This window comes from Dipodomys spectabilis, unplaced genomic scaffold (genome assembly GCF_019054845.1).
Source record: "Dipodomys spectabilis isolate Male_0828 unplaced genomic scaffold, ASM1905484v1 ptg000069l, whole genome shotgun sequence".
NCBI classification, from domain to species: Eukaryota; Metazoa; Chordata; class Mammalia; order Rodentia; family Heteromyidae; genus Dipodomys; species Dipodomys spectabilis.
The window spans coordinates 7,370,849-7,387,746 of NW_024870746.1; the positions used below are offsets into that span (position 1 = coordinate 7,370,849).

At 43.7% G+C, this 16,898-nt stretch overlaps 1 protein-coding gene across 4 annotated transcripts in view; it reads left to right on the top strand.

Annotated features, from left to right (window-relative positions):
- The window catches only part of Gatad2b (GATA zinc finger domain containing 2B), an 86,719-nt gene that overhangs the window by 59,233 nt on the left and 10,588 nt on the right, over nucleotides 1-16,898 (top strand). For 2 of the 4 annotated variants that reach the window (XM_042681585.1, XM_042681586.1), the window contains exons 2-6: nucleotides 1,056-1,391; nucleotides 12,780-12,909; nucleotides 14,147-14,278; nucleotides 15,082-15,213; nucleotides 16,139-16,309. In XM_042681585.1, the coding sequence (XP_042537519.1) occupies nucleotides 1,057-1,391; nucleotides 12,780-12,909; nucleotides 14,147-14,278; nucleotides 15,082-15,213; nucleotides 16,139-16,309 (900 nt within the window). In that variant the 5' untranslated portion in view covers nucleotide 1,056. The remainder of the gene's footprint in view (nucleotides 1-1,055; nucleotides 1,392-12,779; nucleotides 12,910-14,146; nucleotides 14,279-15,081; nucleotides 15,214-16,138; nucleotides 16,310-16,898) is intronic. The other 2 variants (XM_042681587.1, XM_042681588.1) reach the window with 1 other exon arrangement.

Consider the following 16,898-nt stretch of genomic DNA (forward strand, 5'->3'; position numbering starts at 1 on the left):
CCCGGTGCTCTTCAGCTCAAGGTGAGCACTCTACCACTTCAGCTACAGTGCCTCTTCCGGTTTTCTGAGTGGTTTATTGGAGATAAGAGTCTTAGGGAACAAGGGTGCCAGTGGCTCATGCCTGTAATCCTAGCTACTCTGGAGGCTGAGATCTGAGGATCATGGGTCAAATCCAGCCCAGACAGGAAAATCCCTGAGACTCTTCAGTAAACCACCGGAAAACAAAAAAACAGAAGTGGCGCTGTCGCTCAAGTGGTAGAGTGCTAGCCTACCACTGCGCTAGCAGAAGACCTGAGGGATAACACCCAGGCCCAGAGTTCAAGCCCCACGACTGACAAATAAGTGTGTGTATGTGTGTGTGTAACCATTTGAACCTATGTTTCTGTTACTCAGAAACTTTCTAGGTACTCATTGCTATTTTCTACCAGGAAGACAGCCTTGGATTTGAAGTCTTAAAATTCAAATATAAATTTAGATTTTCACTTGCTGGTTGTATATGGCTTATGCTTGTAATCTTAGCTTCTCAGGAGGCTGAGATTTGAAGATCAAAGTTTGAAGCCAGCTCAGGCAGAAAAGTCCACACAACTCCATCTCTAGTTAGCAAAGAAGCTGGCTGGAGGAATAGCTCATATGATAGAACACTAGCCATGACCAGAAAAAAGCCAAGCAAGAGCTAGGTGCCAGTGTAATTCTAGCTATGCAGGAGGCAAAAATCTGAGGATTGTGGTTTGAAGCCAGCCTAGGCAGGAAAGTCAGTGAGACTCTTAACTTGCACCTACTTGGTTTGCTCATAAGCTGCCTCTCTATTACTTGAGCTAATAAGCCTCTTCCTTGAGTGGAGAAATTCCTTAATATAGATTTTCTAGAACAATATTGCATAGGAAATTAGCTCTGTTAATTACTTTTAACACACATATACATACTATAACATTAATAGTATATAATTTATGTATATTGTATAAATGATTCTTAATAACTTTAAATACTCCTTCCTCTTTCCTTTTGATTGTTGAAGAGGCTTTATTCTGATCTTATTTGTGTCCTTTTCTGTATAGGATGGATAGAATGACAGAAGATGCTCTTCGCCTGAATCTGTTGAAGCGCAGTTTGGACCCAGCAGATGAGCGAGATGATGTCCTGGCAAAAAGACTGAAAATGGAAGGACATGAGGCCATGGAACGTCTGAAAATGTTGGCACTGCTTAAAAGGAAGGATTTGGCGAATCTTGAAGTGCCACATGAGTTACCAACCAAACAAGATGGCAGTGGTGTCAAGGGCTATGAAGAGAAACTCAATGGGAATCTCAGGCCTCATGGAGACAGCAGGACTGCTGGAAGGCCAGGAAAAGAAAACATCAATGATGAGCCTGTGGATATGAGTGCTAGACGGAGGTACGATAGTTTATCTACCTGCAGGATAGGTTGTTCTTACAAAATAAGCCTCTAAAATGAAATTAATTTCATTTAGAGGAGGGTGTTTTTTATCATAGAGTGTCTGGTAAAGAAGTGTTTCTATATTATCTGGCATGACTATGAGTTACTCTCATTTCCAAATGAAGTTAGGTACCTGAGATTGTAGTTTAGCATACTAAGAGGCATAATTCTTACCCTAAGATAAAATCATTATTTCTACATAAAGTTGGCATTAGAGAACTGATAGCCTTAGAAGGAGTAAACACATTTTCTTTTCAGATCATCCCAGGAGTTTTAGATTCTATATATTATAGCATCTCTTTTTTTGTTTTGGGGGGGTTTTGTTTTTTGTTTTTGTTTTTTTGCCAGTCCTAGGGACTGTCTCTGGGCTTCTTTTGCCTAAGGCTAGCGCTTTACCACTTGAGCTACAGCCCTACTTCTGTCTTTTTCTGTTTATATGGTATTAAGGAATTGAACCCAGGGCTTCATACATGCTAGGCAAGCGCTCTACCACTGAGCCACATTCCCAGCATCTCCTTTTTTTTTTGGTCGGTCATGGGGCTTGAACTCTGGGCCTGGACTCTATCCCTCAGCTCTTCAGCTCAAGGCAAGTGCTATACTGCTTGAGGCACAGTTTTCTGAGTGGTTTATTGGAAATAAGAGTCTCACAGAGTTTCCTGCCCGAGCTGGCTTTGAACCACAATCCTCAGATCTCAGCCTCCTGAGTAGCTAGGATTACAGGTGTGAGCCACCAACACCCAACAGCATCTCATTTTTATTTCATCAAAAAAGTTTGGGCCTAGTCGGTTCTGGTAGCTCACGCCTTTAATCCTAGCTACTCAGGAGGCTGAGATCTGAGGCTCCCCATTTCAAAGCCAGCCCGGGCAGGAAACTCTGTGAGACTCTTATCTCCAATAAACCACTAGAAAACTGGAAGTGTCGCTGAGCCTCAAACAGGCTGAGGCTCAAACAGGCTGAGGCTCAAACAGTAGAGCGTTTGCCTTGAGCTGAAGAATGCAGGGACAGTGCCCAAGCCCAGAGTTCAAGCCCCATGACCGACCAAAAAATAAAAAATCATGGGCCTGATTTTTTTTGTGTGTCAGAAGGAACATGTGCTAAGTTTCTTTTTTTTGGGGGGGGTGGGGGGGTCCGGTCATGGGGCCTGAACTCTGGGCCTGGGCGCTGTCCCTCAGCTCTTCAGCTCAAGGCTAGCGCTCTACCACTTGAGCCACAGCGCCACTTACGGCTTTTTTTCTTTTTGCTTATGTGGTGCTGAGGAATCGAACCCAGGGCCTCAGGCATGCAAGGCAAGCGCTCTACCACTGAGCCACCTTCCCAGCCCATGCTAAGTTTCTATAGTGTTGCTTAATCTGTGCCACTTCCCTCTACCCCTGCACAGCACATACATCCATTTCTAAACACATTCAGTCAGTCCTTTTTTCCCTTGTACTGTGCACTAGGAAGGTTTCAGCAATGTCTCTAACAATCACGCTGTTTCTTTGTGCTTGTATGTCTGTTCCTGTTTGTCTCTCTCTCCATCTACGTCTGTCTCTTGCACACATACATATAAACACACATTTCACAGGCCTTTATTCTAGTGTCTTACCCACTAGGGATATATACTTGAAACTGGTGAAGGTTTGAGTTAGTCTGTGAAGTGTTGTCATAGTGTAGACAATCTTCATTTTAACAACATTCAATTTATTATTGTGTATGGAGGGGGTGCTGCATGCATGTGTAGTGTATGTGTGCAGTGTTTGCGTGCACTGGTACTAAGGCTTGAGTTTAGGGCCTGGGACAGTGTCCTTGAGCTTTTTGTACTCAGGGTAGGCATTGTACCAGTTGAGCCACAGTTTGTTCCACTTCTGGTGTTTTTGGTGGTTAATTGGAAATAAGAGTCTCATGGACTTTTCCTGCCCAGGCTGGCTTTGAACTGTAGTTCTCTAGATCTCAGCCTCCAGTATAGCCACTGGATCTCAGCTTCATATGTGTCTGTCTCTCTGTCTCTGACACTTTATCTCTCATTTTTTTCCTACTTTTTCCCTTCCCTTCCCCTGCCCTCTTGCCAGTACTGGGGTTTGAACTCAGAATCACTTGGCTCAGCTTGTTTACTTAGCTGATACTTTTAAGTACTTGAGCTGCACTGTACTTAAACATGCATTTCTTTTTTCTTTTTTTTTTCTTTTTTGGTCAGTTGTGCGGCTTGAACTCTATGAATGAGGAAAATTATTATTTTCGGATATGGGGCTTGAACTGAGGGCCTGGGTGCTGTCCCTGAGCTCCTTTGCTCAAGGCTAGTGCTCTACCATTTTGAGCCACAGCACTACTTCTAAAGGGTTTTCTGGTGGTTAATTGGAGATAAGAGTTTCAAGGACTTTCCTGCCCAGGGTGCCTGCAGATTACAGTCCTCAGATTTTAGCCTCCTGAGTAGCTAGGATTACAGGCGTAAACCACTGGCACCAGGCAGGAAAATTTTTTTTGATAATAGTATTAAAAAGTCTAGTCCTTGCTGCTCAGGGGAGGGTAAGATCACACAGTTCTAATCCAGCCCAGAGAAGAAAGTCTGTGAGACTTTTCTTATCAGAAAAACATCAAAAGGCTGGAGGTGGATCTATGGCTCAAATGGTAGATTGTTAGCCTTGAGCTAAAGAAGCTCAAGGTGGTGTTGTGGTGCAAGTGGTAGAGTACTCGCCTTGAGCTAAAGAGCGTAGGGATAGAGCCCAGGCTGAGTTCAAGCCCCATGACAGACCAAAAAAAAAAAAAAAAGCAGCTCACAGATAGTGCCCAGGCCCTGAGTTTAAGTCTAAGGACAAACACACACACACACACATAAAAAAAATCTAGGCAGGGACTGGTGGCTCACACCTGTAATCCTAGCTACTCAGGAGGCTGAGATCTGAGGATCATGGCTTGAGGCCAGCCTGGAAAGGAAAGTCCATGGAATTTACCTCTAATTAACCACCAAAAAAGCCAAAATTGGAACAGTGGCCTTGAACAAAAAAAACTTAGGGACATTATTCAGGCCCTGAGCCAACTTGAGTGAATTTCAGATCAGTTCTCTAATAGTTTTAGAAGAAAAATCTTTGCAATTTTAGGTAGAGTTAGAAGAATATTGTGAATCTTTAGATTCTTGGTCAGTCGTAGGGCTTGAACTTTGAGCTTGGGCGCTGTCCCTCTATAGCTTGAGCCACAGTGCCGCTTCCAGTTTTCTAGTGGTTTATTGGAGATAAGAGTCTCGCAGACTTGGGCTGGGAAGGTAGCTCAGTGGTAGAGGGCTTGCCTTGCATGCCTGAGGCCCTGGGTTCGATTCCTCAGCAAAAAGAACAAAGCCGGAAGTGGCGCTGTGGCTCAAGTGGTAGAGCGCTAGCCTTGAGCTGAAGAGCTAAGAGATAGCGCCCAGGCCCAGAATTCAGGCCCCACGACCAGACCCAAAAAAAAAAAAAAAAGAGTCTCACAGACTTTCCTGCCCAGGCTGGCTTTGAACCATGATCCTCAGACCTCAGCCTCCTGAGTAGCTAGGATTACAGGCATGAGCCACCAGCACCTGGCTTATCTGTTGATTCTTCAGAAGGAAATTCATTGGGTAAATGACATCATGCTCTTGTGCAGCCCATTTGCTTCTTAATCATTTTTTTCCTTTCTGGAGTGAGTGAATGATCCTACTTCATTTGGAGGAAGAAAAGGGAAAATGCTAGGTACATTAAAAAAGAATAAAATAATGTTGATAAATTTCCCAAGAAAGAGAGCAGTGAAAAAAAATTAAAAGCAGAAGTATTTTTTTTTATTGTTTTTTGTTTGTTTTTCTACTGGTCCTGGGGCTTGAACTTAGGGCCTAGGAGCCGCCCCTGAGTTTCTGTTGCTCAAGGCTAAATACACTAACTTCTACCTGTGACTTTTTGGTAGTTTATTAGAGATAAACTTACGGCAAGCCGGGCGCTGGTAGCTCATACCTGTAATCCTAACTACTCAGGAGGCTGAGATCTAGGATAGTAGTTTATTTATTTATTTATTTATTTTGTCGGTCATGGGGCTTGAACTCTGGGCCTGGGCGCTGTCCCTCAGCTCTTCAGCTCAAGGCGAGCGCTCTACCACTTGAGCTACAGCGCCACTTCCGGTTTTCTGGTGGTTTATTGGAGATAGGAGTCTCACGGTCTCTCTTGCCCGGGCTGGCTTTGAACCGCGATCCTCAGATCTCAGCCTCCTGAGTAGCTAGGATTACAGACGTGAGCCACCAGCGCCCGGCTGGGATTGTAGTTTAAAGCCAGTCCAGGCAGGAGAGACTCTATCTACCGTTAACTACCAGAAAACCAGAAGTGGCACTGTGGCTCAAGTGGTAGAGCACTAGCCTTCATTGGAAGAGCTCAGGGACAGCACCCGGGCCCAGAATTCAAGCCCCAGGACCGAAAGAAAAAAGAAAGTCTCAAGGTCAGCTGGGTGCTGATAGCCTACACCTGTAATCCTAGCCACTCAGGAGGCTGAGATCTGAGGATCGTGGTTTGAAACCAGCCTGAGCAGGAAAGTCCATGGAACTTATCTCTAATTAATGACCCAAAAAAACATAATTGGAGCAGTGGCTCAAAGTGGTAGAGCCCTAGCTTTGAGCCTTGAGATAACACCTGGCCCCACAACTCATGATCTTTCCTGCCTGGGCTAGCTTCAAACCTCAAGCCTCAGAATCTTAGTCCCTGAGTAGTATTACAGGTGTGAGCCACTGGTACCTGACATAAACAGAAGTTTTAACATGAAAGCTGGATCATAATTGCCTAATTATTTTGTCATTAATTGGGCAAGTTATAATATCAATGAAATAAGATATATGTGAAGTAAAACCAGTGTTCCCTCTGTTTTAGTATAATAGAGAAATACAAGTTCTCATTCTGTTTAGTTGTATTTCTTTTTTTATATTTTTTTGTCGATTATAGGGCTTGAACTCTGGGACAGGGTGTTGTCCCTCAGCTCTTCAGCTCAAGGCTAGAGCTCTACCACTTGAGCCATAGTACAGTACCACTTCCAGTTTTCTGGTGGTTTATTGGAGATTAGAGTCTCATGGACTTTCCTGCTCACTTTCCTGCCTGGACTGGCTTTGAACTGTGGTCCTCAGATCTCAGCCTCCTGAGTAGCTAGCATTACAGGTGTGAGCCATCAGCACCCAGATTAGTTCTATTTATTTATAGGATAATGATTAGATGTTTAATAGCTTTTCAGTATGCTAGACTGCACAAGTGATGTCAGCAGCAAGTTAGGCTTTTAATAATCTCTTTTTTTTGGGGGGGGGGGTCCGGTCATGGGGCCTGAACTCTGGGCCTGGGCGCTGTCCTTCAGCTCTTCAGCTCAAGGCTAGTGCTCTACCACTTGAGCCACAGTGCCACTTCCGGCCTTTTTTCTCTTTGCTTATGTGGTGCTGAGGAATCGAACCCAGGGCCTCATTCATGCAAGGCAAGCGCTCTACCACTGAGCCACCTTCCCAGCCCCTTAATAATCTCTTGATAGGAAAGATTTCATACTTAAGATCCAAGATAGGATAAATCATATATATGAGGAAGGAAAAAAAAATTGTTTTCCCAGCTGGGCACTGGTGGCTCACATTTCTAATCCTAGCTACTCAGGGGGCTGAGAGATTCTAAGAATCATGGTTCAAAGCCAACCCAGCAGGAAAGTTTGGGAGACTCTTATCCCCAATTAACCACCAGAACATAGGAAGTAGGGCTATGGCTCAAAGAGGTTGAGCACTAGCCTTGAGCAGAAAATCAGGGACAGCGCTCAGATCCTGAGTTCAAGCCCAACAACTAACCGAGGGGCGGGGGAGAAGCACTGTTTCCCTTTCTGGGATGTTTATAACAAATGAGGCCAGGATGCCAGGTCAGAAATTTTAGAAAACTTGAATGTCAAGTATGATGATGTACTCCTATAATTCAGGCTACTTGAAAGATGGGATCAAGAGAGTCAGAATGCCAGGCACCAGTGACTTATTCCTGTAATCCTAGCTATCCAGGAGGCTGAGATCTGAAAAAGATTTGAACTTTGTTTTACTTCTTGCTGTGTATCTACTATGAGACTGATTATATATGGAAATTAAATATTTAGAGTTGTTTTCAGATACAATTTCCAGAAAATATAAGATGTTTCCATATTCTCTATGTAGAATGTCTTCTTGGTACTGAACAATTTCTAGCAGTAGATAGTACTCATTTATATAGTAAGAACTTTAGGACTTTTTATTTTGGAAGCAGTTTTCTGGATTGTATATATAAAAATGGTGTGACTAACCAAGAAAATATTGCAGAATTTTCCAGGCCTTACAATTATTTGCCCATGGGGCTGGGAATGTGGCTTAGAAGTAGAGTGCTTGCCTTGCCTACATGAAGCCCTGGGTTAGAGTCCTTAGCACCACATAAGCAGAAAAAGCCAGAAGTGGCGCTGTGGCTCAAGTGGTAGAGCACTAGCCTTGAGCTGAAGAGCTAAGGGACAGCACCCAGGCCCCAGAGTTCAGGCCCCACAACCGACAAAAAAAAAAAGTAAAATTTGCTCATATTAATCTTAGGGTAAGAAGATGAATAAATGTAGAAATGATTGGTAAATCTCATACAAATAAAGTAAATTCACCAGGTGCCAGTGGCTCATGCCTATAATCCTAGCTACTCAGGATGCTGAGATCTGAGGATATCGGTTCAAAGCCAGCCAGGGCAGTCCGTGATACTATCTTCAATAAACCACTAGAAAACTGGAATTGGTACTGTGGCTCAAGTGGTAGAGCGCTCACCTTGAGCTGAAGAGCTGAGGGATAGCGCCCAAGCCTAGACATTCAAACCCCACGACCGATTGAGAGAGAGAGAGAGAGTAAATTTAGGCAGTTAGACTGGACCATTATTCCAGGAATTTGGATTAAAGTATGAAAGGTTCTTTCTCCCTCTAGTGACTTCTTTTTCCGTTAACACCACATTCTAGTCTTGCTGTGTCTGTTCAGTGGCTATAAAGAAACCTGTACAAACTGTAGTTTACAACAGTTATTCTCTTCACTTTCTCTCCCTATTCTATTTCAACTAAACTTAGTTGATTTTAGTAATTCAGATTTACCTTGGTAAGAAGCTATATTTCATCATGAATAATGCCTTATTTCTTTGGAGCCAGGTGCTATAATCCTAGCTACTCAAGAGGCTGAGATCCAAGGATTTTGGTTTGAATCCAACTCAGGCAGGAAAGTCTGCAAGATTCTTTTTTTGTGTGTTTTTTTGTTTTGTTTTTCTTTTGTCGGTTGTGGGGCTTGAACTCTAGGCCTGGGCACTGTCCTTGCGCTCTTCAGCTCAAAGCCAGTGCTCTACCACTTGAGCCACAGCACTACTTCCAGTTTTCTGTTGGTTAATTGGAGATGAGTCTCATAGACTTTCCTGTCCAGACTGGCTTTGAACTATAGTTCTCTAGATCTCAGCCTCCAGCATACCCACTGGATCTCAGCTTCTTATGTGTCTGTCTCTCTGTCTCTGACACTTTATCTTTCATTTTTTTCCTACTTTTTCCTTTCCCTTCCCCTGCCCTCTTGCCAGTACTGGGGTTTGAACTCAGAACTTGGCTCAGCTTATTTACTTAGCTGGTACTTTTAAGTACTTGGGCTGCACTGTACTTAAACATGCATTTCTTTTTTCTTTTTCTTTTCCTTTTTTCTTTGTCAGTTGTGGGTCTTGAACTCTGCCTGGGCACTGTCCCTGAGAGCTTCATCTCAAGGCAAGCACTCTACCATTTGAACCATAGCACCACTTCCAGTTTTCTGGTAGTTAATTGAGATAAGAGTCACAGATTTTCCTGCCCGGGCTGGCTTTGAACTGAGACCCTCAGATCTCAGCCTCCTGAGTAGCTAGGATTATAGGCATGAGCTACCAGCACCAGGCTCCAAGATCTTATCTCCAATTAAGAACCAAAAAAAGCTAGACTGGAACTGTGGTTCAAGTGGTAGACTGGTAGCTTTGATTTAAAAAGCTTAGGGGAGCCGGGCGCTGGTGGCTCCCGCCTGTAATCCTAGCTACTTAGGAGGCTGAGATCTGAGAATCGCGGTTCAAAGCCAGCCCGGGCAGGAGAGACAGTGAGACTCCTATCTCCAATGAACCACCAGAAAACCGGAAGTGGTGCTGTAGCTCAAGTGGTAGAGCGCTCGCCTTGATCTGAAGAACTGAAGGACAGCGCCCAGGCCCAGAGTTCAAGCCCCACGACCGACAAAAAAAAAAAATAAAAAGCTTATGGGGGGGGGGGGCCGGCGCTGAGAAGGTGGCTCAGTGGGAAGAGCGCTTGCCTTGTATGCATGAGGCCCTGGGTTCGATTCCTCAGCACCACATAAGCAGGGGAAAAAAAGCCGGAAGTGGTGCTATGGCTCAAGTGGTATCGTGCTAGCCTTGAGCTGAAGAGCTGAGGGCAGCACCCAGGCCCAGAGTTCAGGCCCCACGACTGGACCCAAAAAAAAAAAAGCTTACAGGAGCTGGGAAGGTAGCTCAGTGGTAGAGCGCTTGCCTTGCATGCCTGAGGCTCTGGGTTCCATTCCTGAGCACCACATAAACAAAAAGAAAAAAGCCGAAAGTGGCACTGTGGCTCAAGTGGTAGAGTGCTAGCCTTGAGCTGAAGAGCTGAGGGACAGCGCCCAGGCCTAGAGTTCAGGCCCCACGACTGGCCCAAAAAAAAAAAAAAAAAAAGCTTATAGTCAGTATTCAAGACCCAAGACTGGCACCAAAAAAAAGTTTCTTTAGGTTGGGGTTGAATGTAACTCAGTGGTAGAGCACTTACCTGCAGCCATGTGTGAGATCCTAGGTTTGATCCCCAGCACCAAAAAATTAAATTTAATTAAATTTTAGAAAAGCTTCCAAGTCTCAAAAGCATCTGAAACAAGAAATTCTGAGAAATGATGGATAAGCGCTCATGATTAATGAATGATCCAGGAGCGTTAAATTACACTTTTTTTTTTTTTTTTTTGGTGGGACCTGAACTCTGAGCCTGGGCACTGTCCCTCAGCTCTTCATTTCAAGGCTAGCGCTCTACCTCTTGAGCCCCAGCGCCACTTCCGGCTTTTTTTTTTTTTTTTTTTTGGGTCCCGTCGTGGGGCCTGAACTCTGGGCCTGGGCGCTGTCTCTCAGCTCTTCAGCTCAAGGCTAGCACTCTACCACTTGAGCCACAGCGCCACTTCCGGCTTTTTCTTTTTGCTTATGTGGTGCTGAGGAATCGAACCCAGGGCCTCAAGCATGCAAGGCAAGCGCTCTACCACTGAGCCACCTTCCCAGCCCCTCTGGCTTTTTTCTTTTTGCTTATGTGGTACTGAGGAATTGAACCCAGGGCCTCATGCATGCAAGGCAACCGCTCTACCACTGAGCCACCTTCCCAGCCCCAAGTTACACATTTAATTATAATCTAAGAACACATTGTTTTAAACATATATACTCTCAGCTTTTCTATCTCAAAAGTAGTGTAGAGCTGGAGTTGGGATCTAACAAGCATGAAGCCCTAAGTTTAAGCCCTAATGCTGAAAAAAACAAAAATCAAAAAACAACAGTAGAGTCTGGAATGGTATCTTTGAAATCAGAGGAGAGGTAGATTTAGACTTGGGAATCTAAAGCAATTTTAGTTTGCAGGATTCTTATTATCTAGGTCTCAAACAGTGAGTGCCATTATTCATTACTTTAACAGAAACAAGGCTAGTCCCAGAAATACCAAAACAAAGATTGTCTAATAAATAGGATTGGAAACAAAAAGATCTAGTGTGAGAGATTAGATGTCAAAGTATTCTTTCTGGACAGTTTTACTGAGAGAATGTACTAGATAAAACTGGCAAGTCAGTGTGACTTTTTAGTTCTAGAAGTTCAGTCCCTCTCCAAAAGGGGGGGGGAGGTGTCAGTGTGACTTTTTAGTTCTAGAAGTTCAGTCCCTCTCCAAAAGGAGAGAGAGAGAGAGAGAGAGAGAGAGAGAGAGAGAGAGAGAGAGAGAGAGAGAGTGTGTGTGTGTGTGTGTGTGTGTGTGTGTGTGTGTGTGTGTGTGTGTGTGTGTGTGTGTGTGTGTGTGTGTGTGTGTGTGTGTGTGTGTGTGTGTGTCCTGGGCATTTTCCATTTCTTCAAGCAGCTGTCAGTATTTCTTCTGCCTACTTCAGTACCTGCTCTTGCAAGAATGGACCATCAGTGGAGTTGTGACTTAACCTCCTTTTCTTGTTAATCCTCAACCAGGACCATATATATGATTTTTGTTAAAATGAGCTTCCTCCTTTACAACTATCATTTATACTCAGTGGATGCTAGGTTCTATTGTCTTTACCAGTGGAGTTAATCATTTCTTTTCCAAGCTTCCAACAGCCTAATGGAGTAACAAGAAACATTTAGAATTAAATCTTTTTCTTTTTCTTTTTCTTTTTTGTCGGTCATGGGGCTTGAACCCTGGGCCTAGGCGCTGTCCCTCAGCTCTTCAACTCAAGGCTAGCACCCTACCACTTGAGCCACAGTTCCACCTCAAGCTTTTTTGGTGCTTAATTGGAGATGAGACTATCATAGGCTTTCCTGCCCTGGCTAGCTTCGAACCACAGGTCCCCAGACTTCAGCTTCTTGAGTGGCTAGGATCACAGGCATGAGCCGCCAGTGCCTTGGCACGCGCTCACTCTCTCTCTCTCTCTCTCTCTTTCTCTCTCTCTTTCCCTCATTCCCTCCCCTCCCCCCTATTTTTTGGTTGGTTGTAGAGCTTGAACTCTGGGCCTAGGCACTGTCCCTGAGCCCTTTGAGTCACAGCACCAACTTCTGGTTTTCTGGCAGTTAATTGGAGCTAAGAGTCTCACAGACTTTCCTGCCTGAGTTGGCTTTGAACCATGATCTTCAGATCTTAGCTTCCTGAGTAGCTAGGATTATCAGCCACCAGCTCCTGGCTTTCATCTCTTATTCCTTTGTTGTTGTTGTTGGTGGTGGTGGTGGTGGTGGTGGTGGTGGTCATAGGCCTTGAACTCTGGGCCTGAACTCTGTCCCTCAACTCTCCACCTCAAGGTTAGTGCTCTACCACTTGAACCATAGCTCTACTTCTGGTTTTCTGGTGGTTTGTTGGAGATAAGAGTCTCAGGGACTTTCCTACTTGGACTGGCTTTGAACTGTGATCCTCAGGTCTCAGCACTTGGCTTCATCTCTCATTCTTGAAGCTAGTTATTACTTTGTATCTTTGTTTTGAGATAAGGAAAATATTTTGCTGAGATTTTGATTTCTCTTAGTTCTGGTTTTCTTTATCCTATGTGTTTACTGTCTTTTCCGAGTGAATTAGGACCTCTTAAGTTTCCTTGGATTTATTTCTTCAGCGTAGAAGAGAAATTTAACTTTTTAATCAACTCTCACCATTGGAAATACTATAATTTTTCATTTTCTTATCTAGTGAGCCAGACCGAGGAAGGCTAACTCCTTCTCCAGACATCATTGTTTTGTCTGACAATGAGGCTTCCAGTCCCCGTTCCAGCTCCCGAATGGAAGAAAGACTCAAAGCAGCCAACCTAGAGATGTTTAAGGTAAAAAGATTTTTTTTCTTTCATATCCCTGTTCTCTTTATTCTGTAAGAGTCCTAGTTCTGTTTTTTGTTTTGTTCTTTACTCAGCTATTGGTGAAAATTTTTTGGTGATTCTGAACTTCAAGGAGAAGACATTATAAAAGGAACTAGTAGGGGCTGGGAAGGTGTGTCAGTGGTAGAGTTGCTTACCTTGCATGCATGAGGCCCTGGGTTCGATTCCTCAGCACCACATAAGCAGAAAAAGCTGGAAGTGGCTCTGTGGCTCAAGTGGTAGAATGCTAGCCTTGAGCTGAAGAGCTCAGGGACAGTGCCCAGGGCCCATGATCGACAAAAAAAAAAAAAAAAGGAATTAGTAGATGCAAAGAAGATAGTTTGAAGAAGTATGTATAAAGCTGGAGGTATAGCTCATGTGGTAGAGTGAGCCAGTCTAGCAAGCACAAGGCCTTGAGTTCAAATCCCCAGTATTACAAAAAGAGATGGGAAGGTATGGAGGGAAGGAGTAAAAAGCATGTATATAAGCAGTTATATTCAGTTTATTTTTGGAAAACATAAAACTTCACAATTCCATTTGTGTATATTGTATATAAACAGAAAATGTGGCTTTGGGCTAAGAATGTGGCTTAGTGGCAGAGTGCTTGCCTAGCATGCATGAAGCCCTGGGTTCGATTCCTCAGTACCACATAAATAGATAAAATGGGAAGTGGCACTGTGGCTCAAGTGGTAGAGTGTTATCCTTGAGCAAAAGAAGCTAAGGGACAGCACTCAGCTCTGAGTTCGAGCCCCAGAACTGGCAAAAAAGAAAGAAAGAAAAAGAAAATGTGGCTTTAAAAAACTTAAAACATTTTAAAATTCTTCTATTTTGCCAGGAGTCTAACCCATTATTGGTTATATGTGGTTTCTGCTTCTATAAGCACTTTTTTTGAGTACCTACTGAATGCTAGGGACTGTGTGGCACCCTAGGGATACAAAGACGACAGTTTCATCATCACTTCTTATAGAAGATGAAGGTTTTTCAGACCTAAGAAACACATCATCTCAGCTTATTGGTGCTGTGGCTCAAGTGGTACAGCGCTAGCCTTGAGCTGAGCAAAAGAAGCTCAGGGACAGTGCCCTGGCCCTGAGTTCAAGCCCCAGGACTGGCAAAAACAAAAGGAAAGAAAGAAAGAAATACATTATCTCTTGCATGCAGGGATTCTGGGTAACTGATGCTATAGCTAATAATCTCCATGTTTCCTTAGGGGAAAGGCATTGAGGAACGGCAACAGCTCATCAAGCAGCTGAGGGACGAACTGCGACTGGAAGAAGCTCGATTGGTGCTTTTAAAGAAACTGAGACAGAGTCAACTACAGAAAGAGAATGTGGTCCAAAAGGTAATGTGCCTGGAACATAAAGGACAAGAGAAAATAAAAGAAGAATTGGTTTCAGCGTGATAGTTAGCTCTGTGGTTCATTCGTCTCTAGTTCCATAGGTTTTAATCATTAGGAATAGTGGATTTTTTTTTCCCCATTGTGCTATTGGGAGATTGATTCCAGGGATTTGTATGTGTTATCTAAGCAAGCCCAGTATCACTTGAGCTATACCCTCAGCCCTTCTTGTTTTTATTTTGTTTTTGAGAAAGAACTTTTCAGCTACCTTTAACCAGTCCTCAAAGTTGGACTCCAGCTTCCACTCCTTAATACATGGGATTGCCATAGGTTTTAAATCTTTGTACATACAATAACTAGGACAATGAGGGTGATATGGTTGGAGTTTCAATAAAGAGCATTCCTAGACGTACACCATCATGCCCAACTTTTTTTTTTTTTACTTTGGGCACTATTAAGAAAAACTTAGGGCTGGGAAGGTGGCTCAGTGGTAGAGTGCTTGCCTTGCATGCATGAGGCCCTGGGTTCGATTCCTCAGCACCACATAAGCAAAAAGAAAAAAGCCGGAAGTGGTGCTGGGCTTAAGTGGTAGAGCGCTAGCCTTGAGCTGAAGAGCTGAGGGACAGCGCCCAGGTCCAGAGTTCAGGCCCCACGACCGGACCCAAAAAAAAAGAAAAAGAAAAACTTAATTCTATTTTTTTCCTACTAGTCAACAACAAGAGCTTCATGCTAACAAGAAAATTCAAGTTCTAGAAATGTACAGAGTCTACCTGTAATTTATTGCCTTTTTCTCCTTTTCTGTCTTCCAGACTCCAGTTGTACAGAATGCAGCGTCTATTGTACAACCATCTCCTGCCCATGTGGGACAGCAAGGTTTATCCAAACTTCCCTCCCGGCCTGGGGCCCAAGGGGTTGAAGCTCAAAATTTGAGAACATTACAGGTATGTGATTGATAATGGGATCATAGCTATCATGTCTCTAGGGACTTCTGTGGAGATTATAGAAGTTGTTGCTATTACTCCAAATAGTCCTGTTACTCCAAATAGTTCTCTTGGTACTTGATGAAAAAGCGTGGGTTAGTCTGCAACAAATAATTATCTTTATAGTTTTCCTTCTCTACAACAGGTCTCTAGCTTCTCTAGAGAAGGATTAGATAATTTTCTCTCTCTCTTTTTTTTTTTCCAGTGGTGAGGCTTGAACTTTAGGCCTAGGTGCTGTCCGTGGGCTCTTCAGCTCAAGACTATCAGTCTACCTCTTGAGCTACAGAGCCACTTTTGGTTTTTTGGTGGTTTATTGGAGATAAGAGTCTCATGGAGCCAGGCACCGGTGGCTCACACCTGTAATCCTAGCTACTCAGGAGGATTGAGCTTCAAAGCCAGCCCGGGCAGGAAAGTCCCTGAGACTATTATCTCCAATAACCCACTAGAAAACTGGAAGTGGTGCTGTGGCTCAAGCGGTAGAGCGCTCGCCTTGAGCTGAAGAGTGCAGGGACAGTGCCCAAGCCTAGAGTTCTAGCCCCATGACCGGCCAAAAAAAAGAGTCTCATGGACTTTCCTGCCCGGGCTGGGCTTTGAACTGTGATCCTCAGATCTCAGCCTCCTAAGTAGCTAGGATTACAAGTATGAGCTACCAGCTTAATTTTCTATCTTAACTGTGTAAGATTAGATAGTTTATACCAAAAGGCCAGGACTCCCTAGTCACTAATCAGCATTTACAATTATGGTAGGCTTACCCATAGACCATCAGACAAGTTTGACTGTTCTTATGCATCTGTTCAACTGTATATTACTGACAGTATTTTTGTCTTTTACATTTTACTGGGCATTATACCACCTGTAACGTTCTTTTCCTTATCTTCCCCTTCAGGGTCACAGTGTCATCCGTTCAGCGACCAATACAACCCTCCCACACATGTTGATGTCCCAACGTGTTATTGCACCAAATCCAGCCCAACTACAGGGCCAACGGGGCCCACCCAAGCCTGGCATTGTACGCACCACAACACCCAACATGAATCCCGCCATCAGTTATCAACCAGTAAGAGAGACCCATAATGTGAAGCAGAGAAATCCTTTCTTTGCTTTTCTTATTGAAAAAAGGCTAAAAGGTCTTAAGTCTTTGTATATACAGAAACTTAGGACAATGGGGGTGATTTGGATGGAATTTTGAATAAAGAGCATTCCCAAAGGTTTGAGGAATTATATGAAAATGGTGGTGGAGAAGAGAGGTAGGCTATACAGCAGAGCGGCAGTAAGCTAAAATCTGCCTGAAATGGAAGAGAGGCATATCAGTAATAAGCATAAAAATATATGACAGAAAGCATCCCCAGTCTTTTTTTTTTTCCCCTCTTAGCAGGTCTGGCTCATGGATGTTGTCATTCTTTTTTCTTAGTTAGTTCCCTTTCGATTAATAAGTTGGATTCTTACTATAAAGAAACTAAAGTAGCCGGGCGCCGGTGGCTCACGCCTGTAATCCTAGCTATTCAGGAGGCTGAGATCTGAGGATCGAGGTTCAAAGCCAGCCTGGGCAGGAAAGTCCGTGAGACTCTTATATTCAATTAAAAAAAAAACAAAACACTAGAAAATCAGAAGTAGTGCTGTGGCTCAAGCAGCAGAGTGCTCACCTT